The 27,205-nt window shown below is 41.8% G+C and overlaps 1 protein-coding gene across 1 annotated transcript in view; it reads left to right on the top strand.

Moving 5' to 3' along the window:
- Positions 1 to 25,417, top strand: part of VIPR2 (vasoactive intestinal peptide receptor 2) — an 89,310-nt gene extending 63,893 nt beyond the window's left edge. Inside the window, exons 6-13 of the mRNA XM_065399058.1 lie at positions 4,331 to 4,472; positions 7,616 to 7,766; positions 9,182 to 9,242; positions 10,941 to 11,010; positions 18,324 to 18,415; positions 23,370 to 23,499; positions 23,587 to 23,628; positions 25,244 to 25,417. Of these exons, the coding sequence (XP_065255130.1) occupies positions 4,331 to 4,472; positions 7,616 to 7,766; positions 9,182 to 9,242; positions 10,941 to 11,010; positions 18,324 to 18,415; positions 23,370 to 23,499; positions 23,587 to 23,628; positions 25,244 to 25,417 (862 nt within the window). The remainder of the gene's footprint in view (positions 1 to 4,330; positions 4,473 to 7,615; positions 7,767 to 9,181; positions 9,243 to 10,940; positions 11,011 to 18,323; positions 18,416 to 23,369; positions 23,500 to 23,586; positions 23,629 to 25,243) is intronic.
- Positions 25,418 to 27,205: the final 1,788 nt, after the last annotated feature.

Consider the following 27,205-nt stretch of genomic DNA (forward strand, 5'->3'; position numbering starts at 1 on the left):
TACAACCTACATGCACAAGAGTAGACCAGATCTAAACCATTTAAGGCTTTATTGATCAAAATCAACACCTTGAATTGTACGTGAAAATAAATAGAAAGCCAGTCAACACTAACCAAGTGGGCAGCCATGTTCTGGTGAAGCTTCTGGATGGTCTCCAAGTGTGTTCTAATATATAGTGTCTTCCATAATCATTCCTGAAAGTCACAAAGGTGGTGAGATATTGAAGAGAAATACCATAGTCACAATGCTTTCGTTAAATGGAAATGGAAAAACGCTCTTCTGGCCATTGACACCACTAGAGATTCTAGGAGTAACCCACAATTCAGATTGGTTCACAGAATAAAGAAGGGCAGGAATATATTATGGGGACAGATACCTTCAAATGCTTGCCTAAAAGTTTCACCTCCTCCTGCCTACTAGCATCACCTTTATCTTCTTCAAACTGAGCTTCAACCAACTTTCTTTCATCCATGCCCCAATCTCCACCAGGTATTGGAAGCTAAGAAAAAGCATCGTCCAGCTTCAGCAAAAAAGAGATGTTGAGCTGCATGTTATCTGCAGCATGGTGGTGCCAGAGCCCCAACTCTGTCACAATCTACCACAAGGACAACATCTTTTGGGGTCTTTCTGTCAAGAACGAACAGAGCAATTTCAGGAGTAATCTCCTCTATCCTAGTTAAGGTCTGCAAGCAAATCAACACCACCTTGTGTTCAACACTGTCAAGGGCTATTAATGCATGTGAAGGACTGTAGCATAGACTCCTGACTTATGTCCATCGCTAGAAGGTAGAAAATAAGGAATCTAGAGGACATCAGTGCAAGCCTTATCACAGACTCCTCAAAACCGTCACCCAAAAAAGGCAGGTTAAAGAGAGGGTGATAGTTTCCCATGCAGGGAACAAAGAAATGCTTATTTGAGGAAAGCTAGTCCCCTGGGAGACAGTGTCCGTCACCAGCAATGGAAATGAGCACAAACCTATGTGTGTGCATGCGGGCACTCTTCATTCACACAGTATCGACAAAATAGGGCATTGTATACATTGGGATTGTTCTTTGGGAAGTGGGGATATTTTTAGAATTTCAATCCCCCTCCCTTCTACCTAATTAATGCATCCTCAATGATAAATCACACTTGGGAATATTGGTTTGAGAATCTGTAAATGACCCAAATGCCTTTAAAAACCAATATCTTGTGGGGGGTGATCCAAGGATAGGTAGTTTCATTTCCCATTCTCCAGGAACAGAATAGCTGAAAACACCTTTGTTAGCTATTTATATTTATATTGAAGAGGCAGTTGTTGTCTGGAAGGAGCCCAAGGTGCTTTACAGAAAGTACCAATGTACTGTATATAAATATCCACGGAAATACATCCATCTTTGGGGTGGAGCCATCCGGCCTATACAATAGTATTTAAGAGGAGGAGTAAAGAATAACTTCTTCAAATGAAATTCCTGGGAGGAATTTCAGGCAATTACACTAGTGAGTTAAAAATTAAAAGTTACTAAAGCAACAAAAAAAATCAAAATTCTAACTTCATCCAACAGGATTAAAATTTGAATTTTTGATGTTAGTAATACATAGGATTTTTAAAACTGTGCATTGATGCATACAACTGCATCAGTGGAATTGGACGTGCTCGCCTCAAAATCTACAGCATTTATCCCTGAACATGTACACCATTATTTTCTGAAACAAAGTTCTGGGGTGGAAGGAGTTCAATTTAACTGTGGGTACTTTATGTACGTATGACTAATATATAAAACCTCTCATTTAGCTGGCTCTGTTTGTTTTCCCTTTCTAGTCTAGCACATATTGAGGAATTATGAATAGCAGAACTGACACAACTTCAGTGCTTTCTGATCTTTATTTAATGTACTGGCTACTATTTATGACTAGTCATGCTAAAATTAGGGCAATTAGGTGAGAAAAGGAAATTTTGTTTCACACAGTTGCAAGGTTCTCTTGTACACTCTTTATTAAAATTGAAACTTCTTTCATGTACTTGCAGAGTTGGGAATAAATTTGACCCTTGTTTTCTGTCAGCGCAGAGACCTAATCGGGATTCTGACTACTTTTTTCCCACCAAAGGGCAGATTCTGAAGTATTTTACGGGGAAGGAATTATGACCCTGGCATATCTCTTTGATACGTTTTTTAATCCTAAATTGCCAGCCAGAGACACTGAGCTTCCTAAACCTTCTTGCTATTCAAAATTGTCCCAATTTTTCAAATGTCAAGACTTTTTCATCCCAGGTTACACTTTGTATGAAAATTATGATTAGAATTGGTTGAAAAATTTCTGACAGTGTTTTTCATCAGAAAATGCTGATTTGTCAAAATGAAAATGCTCCACAGGAATGTTTCAATTTTGATGAGAAAAAAAATCAAAATGACCTTATTGGAACAAAACATTTCAACTTTTCATTTCAAAACTACTTTTCATTTTGAATTTTTGACATTATATAATTAAAATAATAAAAATACCTCATTCTGATGCAGCACTTTCCATCAATTGTTTTCAAAGCACTTTACAATTGAGGTTAATATCATTGCCCCCATTTTACAGATGTAGAAACTGAGGCACAGGGAGGAGACATGACACAAGGTCAGCCAGCAGGCCAGTGTCAGAGGTGGGAATAGAATCTACATCTCCCAGTCCAATGCTCTGTCCCCTATGCCACACTGCCTCTTACACAATTTTTAAACAGTCAAAATCAAAATGAAACATTTCAATTGACCCAAAACAAAATGTTTTTAAAAATTTCATTTTGTGGGAATATCAAAATTTGCTATTTCTGCTATGTATAAAACTTTTTGTATATCTGACTTTGCTGCTATTTGCATATAAGCAGATTTCTACACATGCAGAAATCTAGCAACTATCTCTACAGTAAGGGCCCTGAGCGCCTATCATTTTCACTGAACTGCAAGAGTACAGCATCTCTCAGGAGCACCTTGCTCCTGGCAGGATTAGACTTTTATTCTTTCAAATCCAGCATGAGAGAGAAACATGTTGTTCCTATTAATTATCCAAGGAAAATAATTAGATGTCCATTCTTCCCTGGAATGTGACCTTGGCTTTCATAGGGATGTATTAAGCTATGTACCATAACAGCGATGGACCCTCAGCTGCTTTTGGATGTCTCAGGCCCTGCATCAGCAAAGCTTTTAAGCATATGCACAGCCATTGAAGTTGAGCAAGTGTTTAAAGTTAATCATGGGATTATGTCCTTTGCTGAATAGGCCAAAAATTCATTTTGCATCTCTGCCACGCTAGAAGGTTATGACGTCTTCTCTCAGATGCAGAGCTGACCACAATTGGCCATGTTTTTGTCACCTCCAGAATGGGTTATTTGATGCTCTTTGCATAGGTCTATGCCGGAAGACCACTCAGAAGCTTCAGGCAGCACAGAATGCAGTAACCTGCCATAAAATTCTATTCTGTCTGCATTCCTTCAATAACAACAATATTCTCTGATCTGTACTAGTTTCCAGCTGCAGTTCGAAGTGTTGCTTTTTACTGATAAAATCCTGAGTGGTTTGGTTCCTGTCTGCCTTATAGATTCCCTCTCTCCTCTGCTGTTTAGTGAGGTCAGCTAGGATAAACACTGCATTAAAAGACAAGGTGCTGGAGGAAGGGTGTTTCAGGTGATAGGTTCTTGCCTCTGGAACCTACTTCCCACTAGAGTTTGTTGATTTTCCTGGCACACTGAAAACCTCATCTGTTTCCCAAGCTTTCACAAGAGCAAGTGGATTAAAGAGTAGAGGTTTTAAGTCCAGATGGACTGGAAGGAAGTGCAGTCCAATTTGTATTTTTGTAGGTACACTATTTCTAAATTGTTCATATATGCACCTGCATCCCATGATGTGCACACTTTATGAATCAAAGTACTGGAATTAAAGACAGAAAAATCCAACAAGAATACATTAGGAAGGGGTATTTCAGAAACTTAGCCAGAAGAGTTAGGCTTTTGACTGGTAATCTAGAAGACAAAGGCTAGAGAACACCAAAAATAGAAAATGAAAAATCACCTTTATTATATACTCTTCATGGTAATATGTGGAGAAAATGGCAGCAGGGCCTTTTAATCTGTGACACTGAAAAGGTGTCAAAGATGCCCTAATTGTATGCACTGGTCAGAAATTTTTTATTTTAAACCCTGAAAGGGTCGTACCCAGGGTCACACACAAAGAAAGGGCAGGTACTCACTACAGGTTCATTTCACTAAGAAACAGTTTAAGACTAATCAAAAGACTGTATGACAGCCTTTCCATCCTGGAAACTAAAATGCTTTTTTTTTTTCTTTTTTTAATCTCTTCTTTAATGTAGGAAACTTCACTGCACGCGGAACTACATCCATCTGAACTTGTTCCTCTCTTTCATTCTAAGAGCAATCTCTGTTTTAGTCAAGGATGATATTCTTTATTCCAATTCCAACACAGCTCACTGTTCAGAGGATCACTCGTCATGGGTAATGCAGCTCTTTTGGCTACACTGTGTAATATGTTTGCCTTTTAACCCTCTCCACCTCTGCATCCCTGGTGAATTTTTGGCAACATTAAGTTGTTAGTGGAGGGAGCTGTGAGAGAACTAGTGGTAGGTAGAACTGGGATGCAACTGCAGGAGAAGAAAGGGAGTGGAAGAGCTAGGGGGGTGAGCTAATGCAGCTTTGCATATTCAGGCAGGTAGCAGAAGAATTTCAGCTATAAAAAAACCAGAATCAGCCATGGCCCAGGATAAATATGACAGTGAGGAGGTGGGGTAAGTCAGGGTAGAGGTTAGAAGTGGAAGATACATCAGCTGGGAAATGGGGAAGGCTAGATGTTCTGAGAAGGCTCTAGCAGCTGTATCTGGAGTTGGAGGAGGGGCATTAAGGGAGGAAGAGCAATGAGAGACGGAGTGGGTATTTGTAGGAGAGAAAGAGGGCGCTAGCAACCAAGCCACACCCCCAGTAGTTGATGGCGGGCTGTCATCTGCATTCTTGGCAAACCATATGGCACAGTAGGGATAAGGCATTAACACAGTATGCAGGGTTGCAAAATCTCAGAGGTTGAGAAGGTTGAACAGTTAAATGGTATATCACATACCAGTGTACAGAGCAGTGGTTTTCAAAGTTCAGGTCGAGACCCAGTACTGGGTCGCGGAATGCAAGGCACTGGGTTGCCTTGTTCAGCACTCAGGGACCCTGGCAGCTGGCCAGTAAAAACTAGTAGTCCCTACCTGTTCTGACACCGCGCTGCACCCCGGAAGCGGCCAGCAGAAGGTCCGGCTCATAGGCAGGGGGGCCACGGGGCACGACCAATGAGAGCTGGATGGGGCGGTGCCTGCGGGTGAGATCTGCACGGAGCCGCTTGCACGCTTCTGCCTAGGAGCCGGACCTGCTGTTCGCTGCTTTCGGGGCGCAGCGCAGTCCACAGTGCCAGGACAGGCGGGAAGCCTGCCTCTGCACCCCAACTGCGCCGCTGACAGGAAGCCACTGGAGGTAAGCCTGGGCCCCAACCCCACGCCCCAGCCCTGAGCCCTCCCAAACCTGGAGCCCATTCCTGCACCCCAATCCCCTCATCCCCAGCCCCACCCCAGAGCCCGCACCTCCTCCCCAGAGCCCTGACCCCCTCCCGCACCCCAACCCCTTTCCCCAGCCCAGAGCCCCTCCCACACACTGAACCCCTCATTCCTGGCCCTACCTCACAGTTCTCACCCCAACCCTCTGCCCCTGCTCCATTGGGTTGTGGGCATCAACAATTTTTTTCAACTGGGTCGCCGGAAAAAAAGTTTGAAAACCACTGGTATAGAGTATCCCCATCTCCTTGGTTTGGAGCAGAACTGCTGCAAAATAAATCTGCAGACACTGCTGAAGACCTCAGAGAATTTAATTTACAGTGTTTTTCCCCTGCCCATTGTGGCTAAATTTAGAGTATAGAAAAAAACTGAAGAAAAATGCAGTGCAGTATTTTTGTATTGATAAAGGTACATTCTTCCATTGTGCAAAGCTTTTCCAAGTGACTCTTAAGCTATATGTACACGATCTGTCAACTGAAACACTTTCACTGAAGAAATATTTAATACTGGCACTGTAAAATCATTGTAAACAGGTCACTTGGATTGACATCTCAGGGAGTCAAGAGTGCTCAAAACCTTGCAGGATTAGGCTCTTGGCCCTGATCATGCCTGTTTGCACCCAAGTTGTTTCTGTTTTTGTCCTGCAGTTACTCTTGGTTGCAGCTGGATATTCTTGCAGTTGGACTGGTCCAGATCAATGTGCTGTTCCCTAATTTCTGTCGCATTGTTGTTGAGATGATCTGATGTTGCTTGGAATAGCGGCTGCTTCTTACACTATTTGAACCCTGGTTTAGTTACGTAACGGCTTGGAGAGTTTGACTCTCACATCATGTTTATGCATTCCACAGAGCTATTTGCGCTCTTGGCACAGCTCTTTTAAAATGAAGCGTTTATAAAGAATTGGAAGAGGTTCTAAAACTGAATAACTTTTTTACACAATTTGGCTGGCTGGTGGCATCTATTCATTGGCTGGGAACTGCCTCAGCTACAGGCCTAACTTCAAGAGGGAGGGCAAAAGAGGCCGAAGAGGACTAAACGGACAGAAAGTGTATCACGGGGGGAGGGATAGCTCAGTGGTTTGAGCATTGGCCTGTTAAACCTAGGGTTGTGAGTTCAATCCTTGAGGGGGCCATTTAGGGATCTGGGGCAAAAATCTGTCTGGGGCTTGGTCCTGCTTTGAGCAGGGGGTTGGACTAGATGACCTCCTGAGGTCCCTTCCAACCCTAATATTCTATGACTTTGAGTCAAGATAAACTCTTCTGACCCTGAGTGCCATGCCGTAATCAGGTTGTAAAGAGCGTTAAGCATCAAACCACATTTTAATTTACATTTTAAAAACTTACATTTTCCCCTGTGTGAAATCCTCTGCACACTTCCTTGTACCATCAGATATCTCTTAGAACGGTACATTCTGAAAAACACCACACAGACTATAAGTTACAGAGGTCATAATGGAGTGATGCATTCTGGTTGTCTTTAACAAATCGGGAAACACTGGAGAATTTCACAGTGGGGGCGGGGGGGATTTTGATGGTATAATTTTTATTTTCTAAATATCCTTACATCCTGACCAGTGGGACTGCATTCGGTCCCTAATTCTAGATTTTTCACTTTGACCTTTGAAAATTCACACCGCCAATTTTTTGTTATTTTTCTAACAAATTAAAACCTCTAGGAAACTTGTAGGAAAACCTATAAAGTGATATGTGTTTATTATCTTAATTGATGGTCTTTCGTATCTGCCTTTTTTAATGTTTATGTCATGATGATTTCAAGGTTTCTGAGTAAATTGGCTGCAAGGAAGCCATAGAAATAAAGTTTTGGCTAACTAAATTCCTTTGTATAAGCATTCTTTATATTTTAAATGCATACCTTATTTCTAGGGGCCATTGAAAAAGAACTTTTCTATATTTTGTACATGAGTTATTGACATAAAAGAGAGATAAGGGAACATAGTCTGTAGAGAGCTTGGGTCTGCAGAAAAACGTTTGTAACAAAATATTACTGCATTTTCCTTGCAAGAAGTGTAATCCTTGTTTGTTTGTAACACTTCAGGTTGGCTGCAAGGCTAGTTTGGTATTTTTCCAATATTGTGTTATGGCAAACTTTTACTGGCTCTTAGTTGAAGGACTTTACCTCCACATCCTCCTTGTGGTAATATTCTCTCCTAACAGACATTTCACAGCCTATCTTCTGATTGGCTGGGGTAAGTACTTAAATATATACATATTTTATTCTTATTTTTAGCTATGGATGGGTCAGGCTCAGTGTTTCCCACTGAGATAACATTATCTCCTATTAGACAGCTACCATCCTTGGGCCTGATTCCACAGGCTAAGACAGCCCCTTTATTCTGTTCCACCAATGCAAATCTAGCCACCAAGAAATTGTTCTGGCATAAAAGGATGTAGAGCTGGCACAAAGGCTCCATGCCACTCCCTCACAGGCCACTGAACAGTGACTATGTAGAGGGCATGGCCAGGAAAAAGTGGATATGTGCAGAACACTTCTGTTTTCTCAAGTATTCCCACAGACCTGAATGCCCCCTGGAAACTGTCGGCAGCTGGGCACAAGTTAAGGCCACCTTGAGGTTATCCTAATCAGTGTCAAGAGCTGGTTGACCCCAGAATAAAAGAAGTGCAAAGCCACCATTCTCCTTCTCTCTCACATGCCCAGTTCCTGTGTCTGAATGGAGCTCGGATTCAGTGATGAATCAGGCCCCACATGTTCATTGTATTCTTTAAAAGTCGGGAGTGACTTTAATGCCTTCAGTGAAAATGCGGGGTTAGAAGCACTTGCTTATGCCTCATTATACAGGAAGACACTATGGAAGCTGCCAATTCACCTTAGATGCTTGTCAGAGAAATGGCTCTGTCTTTGCTGGGCATCTCTTGAACTGCAAAGAGTGCCAAACACTGTGATGATGTGATGTGCATGTGTACGATATAAGATGAGGCCACTAAATTCATTTTCACAGTTATGTAAACTGGGATTTGAATTCAACTCTCCAACAGTGAAAGTTGGACCCAGTAACTCTTTGTGCCAGCCAGTCCCTTATTCTTTATCTTTAATATACTTTCCAACATATTATAAATATTTTTGTTTCATTTTTACACACTAATTCCTTTCATACCCAAGAGCCAAAGGAAGGTTTTATAGATGTGAAGCCATTAGAAACTGAGCATAAAAGTATACTTGGGTGTAGCTGGGAAATGGGAGCGAACCAATGTGTGTGAATGCCTTTGTAAAATGATTTGCATGTCAAATTTCACTCCTAATATTTATCTTCATTTAGACCAGGGATTCATAACATTTGTATCCCCAAGGGTCACACTCAGGAGCCTGAGGGGTATACACCCTTTGTATGTTCTGTAAGAAATAAATGCACTGACCTGTAATAATTCCTTGTGCTTGTCTTCATTGGGAGATGGATAGGAATTGTTTGCACCCTGCCCCTGGTCCCCACCCTGCAGCTACAGCTACACTTTATTATTGCATGTGTTGCATTTTGCCTCATGCCAGACCTTGTATATTCTAGTAGTAGATGGTTACAAGAGGGGTAAGGGGTTTCAGTTCATAGATTTTTACAATCATTCGCTATAACAAACTATAATTTCTTAGGAATTCCTACAGTATTCATCATCTTGTGGACAGTGACAAGGATCTTTTTAGAGGACACTGGGTAAGTAGCTAGGAGGATGTAAACTTTATGCTTCAAACTTGAACTACAGCAGGTCTTCCCCTGGGATTGCACTGCTTGCACAGGGATAATTTGCTGTTTTGAAGGAGGTAAATAGCAGAGGACTGCAGTATCTCAGAGGTGCCAGTCGAGTGACAGGTGTTCAGAAGTTAGTCAGCATGCAGTTTTATAGATGCATCCAATCCAGGGCCTAGGATTTTTGCCGCCCCAAGCAAAAACAATTTTGGCCGCCCCCCCCCCCCCATTTTTTTCTTACCCCACCCCCGGCCCCGCCTCAACTCTGCCCCTTCCCCAAATCCCCAGCCCTGCCTCCTCCCCCCAGGCTCTCAAGCCTAGGAGAGAGGGGGAGAAGCAGCGCGCGCGTCGCAGCCGCTCGGGGTCTCCCCCTCTCTCCCAGGCTCTCAAACCTGGGAGGAAGGGCGAGCAGCGCCGCGCGAATCAGCTGTTTCGCGAGCTGTGGTGCGCGAGCGGCAGCAGCGGAGGTGAGCTAGGGCGGCCGGGGCACATTTTTAGGGGCGGCATGGCCGGCGCCAGAATGCCGCCCCTAGAAATGTGCCGCCCCAAGCACCAGCTTGTTTTGCTGGTGCCTAGAGCCAGCCCTGATCCAATCTGAAAGCTCTGACGGGGATGAAGTTAAATAGTTTATGCCAAATACTGCCTTCTGTGGTGCATATGTGGTTCCTGTTGAATTCAGTGAGAGCTATCTGCACCCAAGGCCAGTATTTGACTTTTAGAGACGCAGAGGCACCACTAAGAGTGTGATGGTGCCATCTTGCAAAGTACTAAGCACTCTCAACTCCTACTAGCATCCCTGGTAGTTGTGGGTGCAGAGCACCTCACCAGATTAGGCTCTAGATGACTTAGAAACTCTTGTCCGTGGCATCTGCAATAGTTGGTACAGATGATGGGTTATTCCTCACTTCTCAGGCAACCTATTTGCAATACCTCTAAAAAAATAAACTGAAAGTGATGCCGTTCTTGAATTGGTACCTTGCTATGGTCATCACAGTTGGAAGCTTACAAACTATTAAATGTTTCTCCTATTTAAGGTTTATCACTTGTAGCTTCTATTCTCTCAGAAGTTTTAAGCTCTGTTTCTTCAGAAGTGCTGAATACATACTAAAGTCAATAGGGGCTGTGGGCACTGAGAATGACTGACTGTAAAGTCTGATGGTCATTGAAGGGTAAAATGGCTTGGGGTGGAAAACTGTGAACAAATTATTTAAAGGGGGAAATGAAAGTCCAATTTTTCAGATGAAGTTCCAGGCTTATATTTAATATTTCCCAAACCAGTTCCACTCATCTGTAACCCAAATAGTCCAGCAGTAAATTATATCCTTTTAATTGTATCTGTCAGTTACGTCAGATCATTCTGCTGCCCCAGATACTGTAGCTAAGCTCTTATTGGAAAAGTGTCATGACATAAAGAGTGAAACTAAACTTGAGAGTCCCTCCGGGGTATCTGTCTGGGTTTCTTCTAACACTGCTCTGTTTTAATTGATTTGAATGTGCACATTAAATAAAAATAAAAGCAGGAGAATATCAAATTATATTGCTTAGAATTCACAAGAGCAGACTAGTTTTATTTTGACTTGTAAATCCAAAACACTTGTCTTCACATAGCTCGCTTGCCAAATAAAATTAGTATTAACATAATTTTCCCTTTTACTCTCTTTATAGTTGCTGGGATACAAATGATCACAGTGGTCCTTGGTGGGTTATACGATTACCAATTTTAATTTCTATTATAGTAAGTAAACTACATTTTGCAATATGAATTATATATCAGTTTGCAGCCTTGTGCAGTGAATATACACATTATTCTTTATAACTGGCTAGACATAGGCAAAAACTCCATTTTAATGAAATAAATTACTTTATAGGGGAGATTTTAAACAGATGCCCAGGTCATTTAAACTCATTGCCTTTAAAATTTAGCTGCCTCCTGTTAAATGACTGGTTGATTTTGTTTGTTTTGTTTTGTTTTGTTTTAAACTCTCACCAGCTCAAGAACCTTGGGGGAAGAAAACATCAAGTTAAATCTTTCACGTGGATTATAGATTTACTTTTGTTTATAAATATTATTACAGCAGGAAAGAATGACAGCTGTGTATATCTTTCCTTAACTAGTAGCCTAGAATTACATACATTAGACATGAAACATTTACACAGAAGGACATTTTTAGCATGCTACACAGGGATTGTGCTCCATAGAGTTCATTAATGTTAACTGAACACGTGCAGTTAAATTCTTGTTCATTGTGTTGAAGATGTACCCATTAGTGTGCATAACAACAGCTTTACCTCCAATGCTAAATACAACTGCAAACTGATGCATTTTGTACAAATTATCTGTAGCCTTCAGCATCTCATTTGGTGATATTTTGTCCCTTCTGAATTGTAGTAAAAAGCAACAGAGGGTCCTGTGGCACCTTTAAGACTAACAGAAGTATTGGGAGCATAAGCTTTCGTGGGTAAGAACCTCACTTCTTCAGATGCAAGTGAGGTTCTTACCCACGAAAGCTTATGCTCCCAATACTTCTGTTAGTCTTAAAGGTGCCACAGGACCCTCTGTTGCTTTTTACAGATTCAGACTAACACGGCTACCCCTCTGATACCTGAATTATAGTGTTCATTAAGGGTCTAATTCAGCAAAGCACTTAAGAATGTGCTTAACTTTAAGTGCATGCCTAAGTGAGGTGCTGAATCAGGGCCTAAACAGGCAGTCTACTCACTGAATGATCTTGGTGTCAATCCAAAGGACCTTATTCCTCCTTCATCAGAGTGAGTTCTACATTGTTTAAACAAGACGGGGCAAAAGGTGGTTCTTGGGTGAATTTGCATGAAATGAGGATTCACCAACATGAATGTTTTGCTACATAATGGGATGGACACTCAGCAGATGTACAGCATGAAGGGAAGCAAAAGTCCAAAAGGAGTTGGAGAAGTAAGGAGAATACACTGAATGATAAAACAAAATAAACCATACAAAATATTTCAAAAGTGCAAAATTAAAGCTCCTACTGAGCACTTTTGATTTAAACAACTACTCTGTATGCAGCTAGGGTTGCCAACTTTCTAATCACATGAAACCAAACACCACTGCCCCAACCCTTCTCCGAGGCCCCACCCCCTGCTCACTCCATCTCCCCCCTCCCCCGCTGGGGCAGAGGGTTGGGGTGTGGGGGGGCCCAATGGCACTTACCGCAGCTCCCAGGAATGGCCGCTGGGTCCTGCAGCCCCTCGGCGCATGGGCGACCAGGGGAGGCTCCGCACACTGCCCTCACACCAGCAGGCACTGCCCCCGCAGCTCCCATTGGTCACAGTTCCCAGCCAATAGGCACTGCTTAGCCGGCACTCGGGACCTGGCGGCCGCTTCCAGGAGCCGTGTGGAGACCCCTGCGCCACCTGGGTCCCTTTTGGACCGGGCGTTCCAGTCGAAAACCAGACACCTGGCAACCCTATATGCAGCTGAGCTTTCATGGGTCACTGGTGTCCCAGAAAATAATGCTTCAAGCTGACCCTTGAAAAGTCCTAGAACTTGCAATATCTGAAGACAGCAGTTATCCTAGTGCATATTGACAGACTTGTTGGTGCTCTAGAAGGATTCTGGCAAGGGCTGGGAAGTCTGTTTGATGGAGGAGAGGATGCTTAATTAAACTCTTCTGAATCTTAAACTGACCAAATCTTAATTTGATTCTAGAGTTACACTGAGGTACAAACCAGCCCTCTGTTTTTCTAAATCGGTAATTGAATTGATATAGTAATAAAGTATGGCAATGTCCATGTACATGGACTGTATTGGCTCAGGTTGTGCACACATTTGGGATCAGCTGTCTTTTTCCAGATCTGTTTTCTCTCATGAGCAGCATGCTTTAAGGAGTGCGAACAACAAAACAGAGCTTAGTGCTTCTGCTATTTAAGCTGTAAATAAAATCACACTCCTGTCGGATTAAGTGATCCCCCAGCTGTTAATTCTGAATCACAGTTTTGTATCTGTGGTGTTAATTTGTGAAAGAGCAGTTCACAGTGGATTTGGGCCATTTGCAGAGAACTGAACTGCACTGCTGAAAGAAGTAGGAATGGACATTCAATCCCCCAGTGCGACGGATGAGTTAAGGTGCGCTAGTTACTTTGGTCTAGATTGTCTTTGCACCTAACGTTTGATAAGAGGCAGAGCCTACCTGTGCCAGCACAGGAAGAGCCCTGGGTAGCTGTCGGAGTTACAAATCTTGTCCTGTTTCCCCCTTCCTTTCTCAAAGGGGGAAGTAAATTGTTATAGGCCTTTACATGATGCAACTTGTTCAGCTCTGTGGGGGCAGATCAAGGCTCCATCTACTTTCCACCGCACCCACCTGTCATTAGGTGAATACCAGCTCTGTGCAGCCTTCTCTGCTCCCTGTGCCTGGATTCTTAATCCAGGAAAACGCTGTGTGACTTTATGCACCCTGTGCAGATATATGGGGTAGGTTAAAATCTGGCCATTTATTATTAGTTAGGTAACACTGCAAGTATACACATGCCCTAATTTTCAAACTCAGGTGCCTGATGTTGAGTACCCAGAAGAACTGGCCGGAATATCCACAATTCCCACTGAAATCTAAAGGTGATGCCTGTGTTCAGCACCTGTTAACGTGAGGCCACTTTTATCTAGATGCCTAAATGTAACTTCTGGCAAACAAGTTTGAAGTTTGAAACTTGTTTGCCAGAAGTTAAGTAGCAGAAGCACTAGGCTCTGCTTTGTTGTTCTCACCCCTTACAGCATGCTGCTCATGGAGCTTTGCAAAACATACTGTATAAGAAAACAAAGTCCTGCTGCCCCAAAGAGTGTGCAGTCTGCCTCAAATACATGTGATACATGAGACAACCGTTAGAACCAAGACATTATGGACAAATTGTCAGTAAGGAGATTAAGGTAGGAAGGCTGTGAAATAAGTTGTTTTTGAGGAAGGCTTTCATGAAGCAAAAGGAAGGCAACTGGAATATTTGAAAAGGGAGGCTGTTCTGTATTCACCATATGGAATAGCATGAACGTAGGCCCAAAGTGGAGTGTGAGAGGTGGAGCAAGAAGGGATATTCGATGAAGTGGGAGGAGAGATAGAGGCAAAATGAGAGTTGTGTGACGGTCTGAATGGGAGGATAAGAGTATAAATGTATTTTGGAAGGAAAAGCAAAGCAAGTGAAGAGAGCAAGGATTTACCTCTAATAGGTATAACAAACCAACCTTCACTCAGTATTCTCCTTTTTGGCATTAGTTTCTATGTTACTTCCAATTATTTTAGCTGGTTTAGGGGATTATATTTAATCAGCTGTTGATTGCTCTAAAACAGCATTCTCAAAGTGAGTTCTTCAGGGTCAGTCCTCACAGTCAATTCAGCATGTCAGAGGCCTTCCCCTGGTCTTTCCTCTGAACATTTTTGGCCTGAAGAATGTTCCTTGGCAGCCTTCCATGCGTCATGCTGTGCACATTTCAGAGCCTCTCTGATTTCTTTAATTGGAGATGTACTATACCAAACAGTTCATTTGCAGTACCACCCATGTTCTCCATTTGGCAAATGCTGCCACAGCGATCCTCTTCCTTCCCCGCTCCCATACAGGCTGCTCTCATTTGTGTGTCTTTTCAGGTGGACACAAATCTGAATTAATAGGCTTTCAGAAACCAGAAGCAGTCATGTAGCATATCAAAATAAGAGAGTTGTGTCCCTCTTGTTTTGACATGTTAAAACTTCTGTAAAGGACTAAATAACAAGAAGGAGGTAACAAAAAGACATTTTAAATGATACATGTACTTGCAATGTAATTGGCTCAAAAGTTACTGTCAGTTTAAGGCAGCCAAAATGATAAGATCACTGATCTCGTGTCATTCCACTACCTTCCTATCTTCCTACTTTGTCATTTACCTCCACTGCTGTACCCCATCCCTGACACTTCCCTGCATTTATATTACTGGCTTAATTTGCTGTCCCTTAGCAGTTCGTTCACCATTGTGTATCATCTGCTTTCTGTATAAAGAAATTCCACCGCAAAGAATATTATAGAACTAAATCTACAATACTAAAGACAAAATCTCCTAAAGTGTGAATATACACTGTCATTTGCTTCTAATCTTGTTATCTAAACATATTGAAATTATATGAGACTTTAAACTAAATATATATTTTTAAGATTAATTCGGATAAATTGGGGTCTTTAACGACTGTCCTAAGTGATCGTTTGAATTATAATCTCATATACTACCTAAAGTATTTCTAGGATACGTAGCACCTAGATGATATCTAAATGCCTAATCTCCTTTGGCTGGATTGAATGCTCCAGTAGCTCTGTCTTTTGAAGTGATACTCACATCATGCATGTGAGGGGGGAGGAATAGCTCAGTGGTTTGAGCATTGGCCTGCTAAACCCAGGATTGTGAGTTCAATCCTTGAGAGGGCCACTTAGGGATCTGGGGCAAAATCAGTACTTGGTTCTGCTAGTGAAGGCAGGGGGCTGGACTCAATGACCTTTCAGGGTCCCTTCCAGTTCTATGAGACAGGTATAGCTCCATATATTATAAACAAAGATACTGTTAGCCATACACAATGCTTACTAAAGACCAATAGAAAAAATTGACTAGCTTCAAAAGAGACCTAGATACAAATACTTGAATATGTAGTTCACCCAAATATAGTGCTTCAAGATATGCCCTGTGGCTCAGAAAACCAATTATTTTATTGTCCTTTTAAAAAAGGACCACCGTTTTTAATGTTTTATGATTTATAATAGTTTGTATTACAGGAGAAATTAGGGACCTCAGTTGAGACCAGGGCCCCATTTTGATAGGCACTGTACAAATACACAGCAAGAAACAGTCCCTGCCCCAATTATCTAAATAAACACAGGCAAAAGGAGAGGGGAAACAGAGATGAAGTGACTTGCCTATGGTCACCCAGGAGGTCAGTAGCAAAGCCAGGAATAGAATCTCTCTGCCACCACAGTGTCTTAACCATTAGACCATATTGACTTTAACGTACATACATATAAAATGTATATCCCCTGACCTTTGTACTGTGCTTCATGACACAAACCTGTGGACCCAACAGCAACAGTGAGAAGGCCTCATTCTGCTGCACTAACAGTGGCTTCACTGGGACTTCTGCGTATGGACAGGCTGCATATTTATCCTCTTTCTTTGTTTCTTTTACTTCAGTGAGGTCCCCTTCTAATTTTCTCTTTTACAAAAGATTTAGACCTAATTTTCCTAACTTTTTTTATATAATTAGGATCCTGTGTCCTGTCACTTTCCTCCACCATCCCTTCTTTAGCCCTAGCATTTCCTTTAACAGTAAATAACAGGCACAGAATGACATGCAATTATTATAATCATTTATTATTTATTTGCACTTAAAAATGATACTGGGCATTTCATAGAAGACACCAAAAGTCATGGTGCCTCAAAGAGCTTTCAATAAAAATGTTAGACCAAACAACCAGGGACAGAGCTAGGGTGGGGAAAGACTAGGGCTACACCCATGCCAAGAAACAGGTTCTGTTTAGCTATGTGCACAGCTTGGTGATTATGTTGATTATTTTGTTTGTTTTTTAAATATAAAGAATAAGATATTGGTCCCTGGCTCAATACCAGAATGTTTTCCTCTTGTATTTGATGCTTCTGCATCCCTGATCTGAGTTAGCTCACTTTACTGCTGTTAAGCACTATGAAGAAGGCTATATGGATGTAGGATGTTATACCACACCTAACATTTATATGTCACTGTTCATGTTCAAAGTATTTTATAGACCATGTTACACAATCCAGCACCATCTTACATGCCTGGCACTAAGGCGTCTGTTCTATAGATTGGGAACTGAGGCAGAGAGGTTGGGGACTTGCCAAAGACCAAAGAAGAAGACATTATGGGAGATGTAAAAAGCAACAGAGAGTCCTGTGGCACCTTTAAGACTAACAGATGTATTGGAGCATAAGCTTTCATGGGTGAATACCCACTTCGTCAGACGCGCGTCTGACGAAGTGGGTATTTACCCACGAAACTTATGCTCCAATATATCTGTTAGTCTTAAAGGTGCCACAGGACTCTCTGTTGCTTTTTACAGATCCAGACTAACACGGCTACCCCTCTGATACTTGACATTATGGGAGATGGGATTCAGATGCAGCAATTTCTGATTTCCAGACCTGAGTTCAAGCCCACCTTTGGGTCAGATTACGCTTCTTTTTATCCAATTACTTCAGTTCCCCATCTGTAAAATGTGGATAATAGCACTTCCCTCCGTCACAGGGGAGTTGTGAGGATAAATACATTAAAGATTGTGAGGTTTACACTTACTATGGTAATGCAGGGGCCATATCAGTACCTTCAGGGCCAGCGCAACCCATTAGGCAACCTAGGCGGTCGCCTAGGGTGCTACAATTTGGGGGGCGGCGACCGCGGCGGTGTTTCAGCAGCGGGACCTTCCGCCGCCTCTGTGGGGGGGCGGCATTTCGGGGCGGGACCTTCTGCCACCTAGGGCGGCAGAAAAGCTGGCGGCACTCCTGAGTACCTTAGATAGATATACAAAGAAGGCCCTTTTCATCATTGATTTAGGAATACATGTCACCTCTACAACAGCTTCCCGTCCACGACTCCAGACGGGGGATTTAAGGGGCAAGTGTGGGAAAGAGTTATAAATAGGGTGTGCATTATCCCTTCAGCCACCAGTGGTAAATCCACCAACCGATTTAATATAACGTTAGGCTGTACTGAGACTTGACCAAAGCCCCATGCTTGAGAACATTCCCTTTAATGGGGTTGCTGGTGGAAAGGGATTTTGTCAGCTTTTAAGTATCTCAGAGGATGATTCCATAGTGGTATTTACAGTCATGCAGAGGTGTGTTGGATGTGACAATCTGTCAGTGAGGCAGGAAAGCGGCTGTAGATCTGAGGGAGTGCAAGTTAACATGTTCTGGCAGCAAGCACTCCAGGCTCACTAATGAACTGACTAGTCTGGCTTGTTTACCTCTTACCAGCACACTGCATACTAAAGTGAGGAGCTTGGAGTCACTTATATATATATTTTCTTTTGCAGGTGAATTTTATACTTTTCATTAGTATTATAAGAATTTTACTGCAAAAGTTAAGATCGCCCGATGTCGGAGGCAATGATCAGTCACAATACAAGTGAGTAATGTGTTTTAGAAACTTCATACAGTATATGAAAGTAATCTATTTAAAGATTTCCTCTGTTGGAGCAGACTGCCAACAACCATCCAGTGTTGTGATGCTATGATAACTATTTGATACAATGGTACCCATTTTCAAACGGATGGATAGCTGGAGATAGAACCCCGATTCAGCAAAGCTTGTAAACACGTTGAAATCAACAATGTTATGAGATTTAAGCATATGCTGAAAGTTAAGCATGGGTTTAAGTGTTTTGCTGAACAAAGGTCTTTAAGGTTAGTATTTATTATTGTTACTACTACTATTAATTATAATTTATTAGTGCCTATAGACTCCAATACAGAATCAGGACCCCATTGTGCTAAGCTCTATACACATAATAAAAAGACAGACCCTGCCCAAAAAAGCCCAGATCCCAATGTAGATGCTGATATTTGCACTTGAGAGCAAAAAATGGCATGTTGATGCCTAAGTCTAATTTGAGCACTGAAAACCCCAAGCCATCTAGTCACACACAGTAGGCCTTTTAATACGGCTCCTTGTTAATTACCTGTGCACTTCACCAAAACAAGCTGTTGCTGTACATATTTAAAAAGCGATAGAAACTTTTTGACAATACCAAAATGAAAAATACCCAATAAAACCTGTGTATTTTTTCTGTAACCAGTGTGACATGTTTGGCACCTTACTGTTGCATCACAATTCTTTTAAAAATATGGAAATATGGATTGTGGAAATTCTCCTGTAGTTTCCACAAGTCACTTAAGAATCCAGCCATATTCTACAAAAAATTTCAACAAACCTCCTAGGATCATCCCTTAAGTCACATCAGGGGATGGATGTGCACTTTTCACCTGATGTTGTCTGAACTGGCTTTAGTTTATTGGCACTATATACCAGCCTGTCCATTTAAGCCTCAAACTTGGTTTTACTTGCTCTGTACTGATTTCAATAGGATGTGACAGGTCTCACAAAAATAATGTAGTGAATAAGATATTGTAATGTCTAGGCATTCTGTCTGGAGTATTAGGCTTGTGGTGTAGTGCTTATTTTTACACCCCTGACCCCAGGGCAACCATACAATACAGCGGGGCACGAGGCAGAGGAGGGGCTTCAGGGTGTGTTAAAAGCTTCAGGACAGCAGCATAAACATGCTGCCACATCTGCGCTAGGTGTTCCATTGAAGTGACCTGCTTTTCCTCCCTCCTCCCATTGTAGCCCCTAATGCTTCAGGAGCAGCTCACTTATGGATCCACATATGCGATGATACCTTGCTTCCCTGTTTTGGTAATTGAGAGGTTAGGGATTGTGATGTCTCAAGACAAAGAAACCTACCAGTAGAGATTGCAGCAGGTTGGGCTGGGGATACTTGAGCTCTCTGTGAAGGTGGCATGTTTGCTGTCTCAGCCAGTGGACCATGTTGTATGGCCCGCTCAATCCATGGACCACCCTACTTGAGATTTTGGGGTCTCCTATTTATCATTCAGAAAACTGACCAGACTGTGGGCAGGACATCTGTGCAGTCACCTCTTGTTGCAAGAGCTATTCTTTTTTCCCCCCTCATCTTCATTTTTATACTTCTGTTCAGTCCCGTGTGCTCTGTTTTTCTCCAAACATCCTCCATAGGGCATCTTCGTGTCTTAAAGTGTAGGCAGCTTACTAGAAACAGACTTGTTTTTCACTGTTCGTCAGTGTGAACTCTGCTCTTAGAGTCTGGTTGCCTGGTTTTTAATTTTGGTTTGGATGGTGTTTTGGTGTTCAGTAAACACCCATGAGAATGGTAGATCAAGCTCACTGAGAAATATTGCTTCTGCAGAGCAATTTAAAGGTCCAGAAGCCTCATTTACGTACATTCAAACGCAATTTCTAAAATGCAGAGGGGCATGAGGCTATTTTTGTATGGATGTTTCCTCAATTAAAATGTCAGTGTCATATAGAATTAGCTCAGCCGTCAGTCGAAAATTATTAAAGCAAAAATGCTAATGTGAAAGTTGAGAAACAATGAAAGTGGCTCATGAGATCACAAGGTACAGAGTTTGTGTAAATGATCTGGAATTTGATAACTTGTGTGGTTTGCAAAAGTCAGGATCATCATGGAGGCTTTGACCTTAAATGAACTGAAATTTTTGGTGGGGATATGGGGAGGTTTTTTTGTTAAATTAGGACTTGATTGTGCAACCCTCTTTCATACTGGTAAGCACTTACTAATATCCTTAGCTCCACTGATTTCAGTGGGGCTGCTCACCAACATGAGTGAGTGTTCCATAGTCGGGCCGTTAGTTCTGGAGACATATGACAAGATAAAGTCATTGCATGGCATATCATTATGCATTCTGGACAGAGTCACACCAGGCTCTGCCAGGAAAAGTAGATATTGCGTTACATTTTCAAAAGTGCCTAAGTGATACTGAAAGTCAGGGAGACTTGAACTCCTACGGACCAGATCCTCAAAGGTATTCAGGCTTCTAACTTCCACTGAAATTAGTGGGAGTTAGGAGTCTAAATATCTTTTGAGGATCTGGGCTTAAGTCACTTTTGAAAATGGGACTTCAGCTTTTAGATCATTTAGGCACTTTTGAAAAAGGTAATCTTCCTCTACAACATCAGTAGCATGCCTCCATCCATGGAATGAAATTCATCCCATTGTAGAAGGCCCTGCCAGGTCCTATACTACTCATAATCCCTTAATGTAGGTCTTAAGTAGGGTGTAGGATCATGTGTATGCTTTCTGCCCTGAGGTTAATTTGATACCCACAAACAGAAATCAAAGATAAATTTTCATAGCATGCATATTATTTTAGGGAAAGAAGTCTTCACAATTATGGGAGATGGGTTAATGTAAGCTATATGGCCATAGATAATGAAAAATATTACTAATATTTATTAGAAATTTTAATCTAAATTCAGATATAATTGTAAAAATTGGGACCGCTGACTCTTAAGTGACTACAAGGAAACATGAAATTTAAAAAGTCATACAAGAGAACAGGTTAGACCATGGCTGACCAAGCCATGACCATTGGGTTTTACCCAGCCCGTCATTTTATATATATATATATATATATATATATATATATATATATATATATATATATATATATATATATATATGGAGGTAAATGAAATTTGACTTCTATCCATTTGTCAAGATTCTTATTTCCTTTCTAACTCCCTCACAAGCCAAATAGAGGCAGATGTTGATTCGCTAATTTGTTCTGATTATTTTGGTTTTATTATTCTTTATTTTTTTGCCCTTCCCACTTTCCACTTCACTCCTCTTCTGTTTTTCCTCTTCCCCACCTGCTCCCTTTCCCTCTTCTCTCTTTCATCTGCTTTACTGCTGGTTTGATTTTGGAGGTCAGAAAGCTATGTTGAAGACATGAGTTTTTCACTTTGCTCTGGAAGCAGTCAGATTTGTGAAAAGCAACAGAGAGTCCTGTGGCACCTTAAAGACTAACAGTTGTATTGGAGCATAAGCTTTCGTGGGTGAATGCCCACAGATTTGTGGTCATTCTCCTCTCCTCCAAAGCTTAGGACATTTTGCTGAGGAAGCCCTGTCTTCCACTGTCATTGTTTTCACCTTCAGGTCCAGACATATTGTGATTCCTGAGGAACTTTGCTGTCCAGAAGGTCACTGTCACTTAGACAGAGGCGGCCTCTGAGATATTTTGAGCATGATCCATGGAGGACTTTGAGGACTGGCACAGACACTTTCAAATAGAAGGTTTTTCAAATGCCTAGTCTCCTAAATAGACAGTTTGGGTTTAAGATGGTTGCCTCAAGACAGCCTATCTGTTTCATTGCTGAATCTAGTTATGGTCAAGACAGTGATGACTCACTGGACTCTCCATGTTAACTTTTTGCATTTTATCTAAGATCAGGCATCCATATAACATGTAAAGTTTATGTTATTAAAATAAAATGAGTGACAGCTAAAGGATAATTAGCTTCCCACCTTTTCAAGGATTTACTGTCAATTTGACAAAATCATGCTGCTTAACAAATTAAAGTTCTATCTCCAGATACTTATATAATTTTCTCTTGTACCTCAGTAATTATTGTTACGTAACTGATGGAATTTTAATTAATGAAGGGTAAATGCTTCATACCATCAGTATAAATATGAGGTTTTAGGACTCTGGGATCAGTGTATAATTGCTCATGAAATCCCTTGGTTGAAGGATTGCTCTGGGATCACATTCTCTAGGCACTGTTTACACGTTGTACATTTTAAATGTATTTTAATTTTCAAATTAAAGAAAATGAAGATGGATGTATAACTCTCCAGTATTCCGTTTGGGTCAGTCCTTCAACTATGCTCTGACACTTCATACAATCTAAAAAGAGCCAGGTCAGCATAAGTCACTCTAAGAGCCTCTTGTCCAGCTGAGTGAAGATTGCCTGGATGAAGGCAGTGTGGAAGGCAGCCATAAGGCTGTTGTCCGAGGACCCCCTCACAAACCTGGACATAGAGGCCACATTGTGGACAAGAGGAGTATGTCAAGGATGGAGCTACAGCACGCCATGCTGTGGAGATTCTGGAGCCTGGTGCAGTCCGTAGGACAGCCCAAGGAGGCTCCTGAGTTTAGACAGCCCCCCCATGGCTGTCTGAGTTATGCCGGGGGCTTCTCTAGCCCTTGAAACAGCCCCAAAATCAGGAGGGTGCAAAGGTAGCTTAAAGCCACTATAGCTCTTTGAACCATAGCACAGAATCTCACCCAGTGGCTATAAGGCCAGTGTGGGGCTTTCTATAGCACAGATGTAAGAGAAAATATAGTTTTCAGTCGGTATGAATGGCCCTTATGAAGATTATTAATTTACAGATCATACTGTCTGCGGGCTTACGGGATTGATCTAAAAAAATTATAGTGCACTAAATACGTATGTTACTGAAACAAGACTTTACTGGGATACTCCATTAAGCTCCAATTCTTCTGCTCTGATTATTTAGGAGACTTGCAAAATCAACATTGCTGCTTATTCCGTTATTTGGAGTTCACTACATGGTGTTTGCTGTATTTCCTATACGCATTTCCAGTCACTATCAGATAATTTTTGAGTTATGTTTGGGATCTTTTCAGGTAAATTCTAAACCTTTACAAATTTTAAATCTTTTACTGATTGAGTTCAGAGCTGTGTACTAACTGATACACATTGTCTGTTTACAGGGGCTGGTTGTTGCAGTCCTGTACTGCTTTTTGAACAGTGAAGTAAGTTTCCCTTTTCTCCCCAGTGATATTGAATAATGTTTTCAATTTAGTAGCAATAAGTGTAGTAGCAGCCTTAGTATTCTAGTATATAAATCATAAACGGTATCAGTGGGTTATTATTGTACAAAATATGGTGATTTCTATATGAGAGGAGATTATATTAGATATAAAAAACACCATATTAAGGCATAATTGTGGGGGGAAGGGAGGTTAAACTCTGTCTGGGACCTCTGTCACCCTAACACCAGGAGGCGTTACTAAATTCTACCCTTACTGTTTATTAATCTAAGAAAATCCCAAAGGTGAAGTCCTGGCCCTATTGCAGTCAATGGGAGGTTGTTGTTTTTTATTGGATTTAGAGGGCCTAAGGTTTCATCACAAAACTTTCAAATGTTAATTTTGGAAAGTCTCTGGGACACACTTCAGCCCTGCACAATTGGGGCCAGGTTTTCAAAAATCCTCAGCACCCAACAGCTCCCATTGTTCTTGAAGTGCACCGGTGGTGCCGATGATTTACATTGTTCTCAATGGGAGCCGCGGGGTGCAGAATGCTTCTGAAAATCTGACCATTTCATTCAGGTGCCTACATAGGAGCCTGTGCTCTTTCAAAAATCTGAGAACTTGCTTAGGTCCCTAAATGGGAGCTTCTGGATGCTGAGCTCTTACTACAGTTTAGCCCTTATTGTACAACTTGGCACATCTAGGCCCCCCTTCACAGTGCTGTCATCCGACTTCAGATGATGACCAATAGACTCGAGGACATATCCCCTGAGTAAGAAGATGCCATTTTTGCACAGTCACTTTTCAGAGTAGAACCACGCTTTAAATAATATAGAGAATATCACAGACGGAGTGTGTGCAATTGCTAGAGTGAAGGATTAGGAGCCAGATCTCCTGAGTTTTCCTGGCTCTGACATTGATGTGCTGCATTTTCTTGGGCTAGTCACTGAATTATTTATGCCTTGGCTTACGCATCTGTAAAAACTTATCATAAATAGCTACCCACTATTCTTACAAACCCTTTTTGATTGTTCTCTTCTCATTCTTCAGACAAGTCAATACACTTTAAATTCTGGAGCTAGGAAACATATTAGTCAACTGCTCTTGGTAATAACAGAGTTCTGAGTTGTTATTATTAATAATAATAGTTAGCCCCTGCCACCTGAGGATTTTGGAGCTAAACTTTACATCCTAGGGAGGTAGTTGTGGTAAATATTATACCCAGGTTAAAGTTGGGGAGATAAAGAGATGTTATGTGACTTTCTTTGGATCACACAATGAGTCCATAGCAAAGCTAGACTTAGACTCCAGGTTCTCATGCCCGTGCTTTAATCTCAAGATTGTGCTGCCTATCTGAATTTAGAAGAGTTGTGTTTACTTTTATTTTTCTTCCTACTTCTCAGGAGGCCAAAGGGTTATGGCGCATTTTCAGGTCCTGGGATGGAAGGCACTATATGAGTTCAAAGTATTATTAATAACTCTTCTGAGACTCTTTTACTCAATTTTGTTTTCAAGTAAAATAGAGATTTTAGTAGTTTGCATGTGACACTAATGAAAGCACAAATGTTTCCCATGTAAAGTGCGTTTTTAGCTCACATGCATTTTTTAAATATAGGTCCAAGGTGAGTTGAAAAGGAAATGGCGGAGTTTGTGTTTGAGCCAGACAGTGGGCCGCGACTCCAGACTCCATAGCTGTTCTGTTTCTCGAAATGGCTCAGAAAGTGTCTCCCAGCTCCATCGGAATTCAGAGGCGCAGTCTTTTATGCAGACGGAGACCACAGTGATATAAACCAAGTAGCTCAAACTAAAGACTATGGGACATATCACTATATGGAGCTCCATGTAATATTTTCTAAAATGAACCATTTATGCTTTGCTTTTCTACATATTGACGTCTGGAGAATGGCCTGGTGCAGTAAATCAGGTAACAGATGGGCAGGCAGCTTTGCAGACATTTTGGCTTAGCTCTCCAAAGGCATTTAGCTGCCTAACCCCCATTGATTTGAAAGCAGTAGTAGTTAGGCCCGAAATACCTTTGGAGATCTGAGCCTTTGTGATTTTATTTAGTCCTATTCACATTACATTCTGATGTTCTCCTGTCATTTGTACTAGAAGTAACTATTCTAAATATAATTTATTTTAATGCTCTATTTCTATTTATATATCTCTGGTCTACACTAACCCCCCCACTTCGGACTAAGGTACGCAAATTCAGCTACGTTAATAACGTAGCTGAATTCGAAGTACCTTAGTCCGACGTTACCGCGGTCCAGACGCGGCAGGAAGGCTCCCCCGTCGATGCTGCGTACTCCGCTCGCCGAGCTGGAGTACCAGCGTCGAAGGCGAGCACTTCCGGGATCGATCCGGGGCACTTCCGGGATCGATCCGGGATCGATTTATCGCGTCTTAACCAGACGCGATAAATCGAACTCAGAAAATCGATTGCTTACATCCGGACCCGGATGTAAGTGAAGACGTACCCTAATATGTAATGTATGCTGAATCCCACTCAATGTATGTTGCTTTGGTCCATGTTTAAGGAAGTAGGGTGGGAGGTGAGAGAGAATATCATATATACCATCTATACTTAATAGAATGTTTCTTTCACACAGACGCTAGACCCTACTATAGCAAACAAAATTGAAATAGAGATATTTAGGGCCATATGTTTGTTCTTGATCCCCATATGGAAATCCAGTTGATGGCGGTGGGAATTTAGCATACAGATGAAGGGCATTATGAGTCCATATTTTGCACAGAAGAAAATGTTAGTCCTTCTTAGCTCCTTACATAAATCCTAATTCAATTCAGAGCTACCTCACTGCAATATTTGATCCTAAGGGCTTGATCCTGCTTTCCTGCACGAGTGCCCACTTCTACATATCTTAATGCAGAATGTGGGGCTAGCCCTGCAGTCCTTACAGGAAAGCCCATTGCACAGTAGTGGTCATCATTAAACAGTCAGCATTTGCCAATAGTGGTATCTGAGATTACTAGAGTTTTACCCCATACTAAAAATCAAAGATATCTCTGGTAACTGTGTGGTAACATTTGGCAAATGTTAATGTTTTTAATGACTTTTACTCCATCTGATTTTTTTCTACCTAGCTGACAGTCAGGAGCGCCGCCAGCTTTTTTGCCACCCTAGGCGGCGGAAGGTCCCGCCCCCGAAATACCGCCCCAGACAGAGGCGGCGGAAGGTCCCGCCCCCGAAATACCATCGACGACCGGGGCGGCCGAAGATCCGGCCGCCGCAGTCGCCGCCCCCCAAATGTTAGCGTCCTAGGCGATTGCCTAGGTCGCCTAATGGGTTGCGCCGGCCCTGCTGACAGTACATGTATGTGTTTCAGAAAGGCAGGACTGAACCTTAATACCCTAGCCATCGGGTTCTATGAGTGGTATCCTCTTTGCTTTGCTTCAAAAGAAAAACATATTTTGGTTACATTTATGATAGATGTCCATCATATAAGATAAACGGACAGAAAGGAACCCACACTGACATTAGAAAAGAGTTAGGAACACACAGAAGACAAACTGGGCGCCTCAATCTCTTATTATCTAACTTTCTAAAGAGGTA

This window comes from Emys orbicularis, chromosome 2, assembly GCF_028017835.1.
Source record: "Emys orbicularis isolate rEmyOrb1 chromosome 2, rEmyOrb1.hap1, whole genome shotgun sequence".
Lineage (NCBI taxonomy): Eukaryota > Metazoa > Chordata > Testudines > Emydidae > Emys > Emys orbicularis.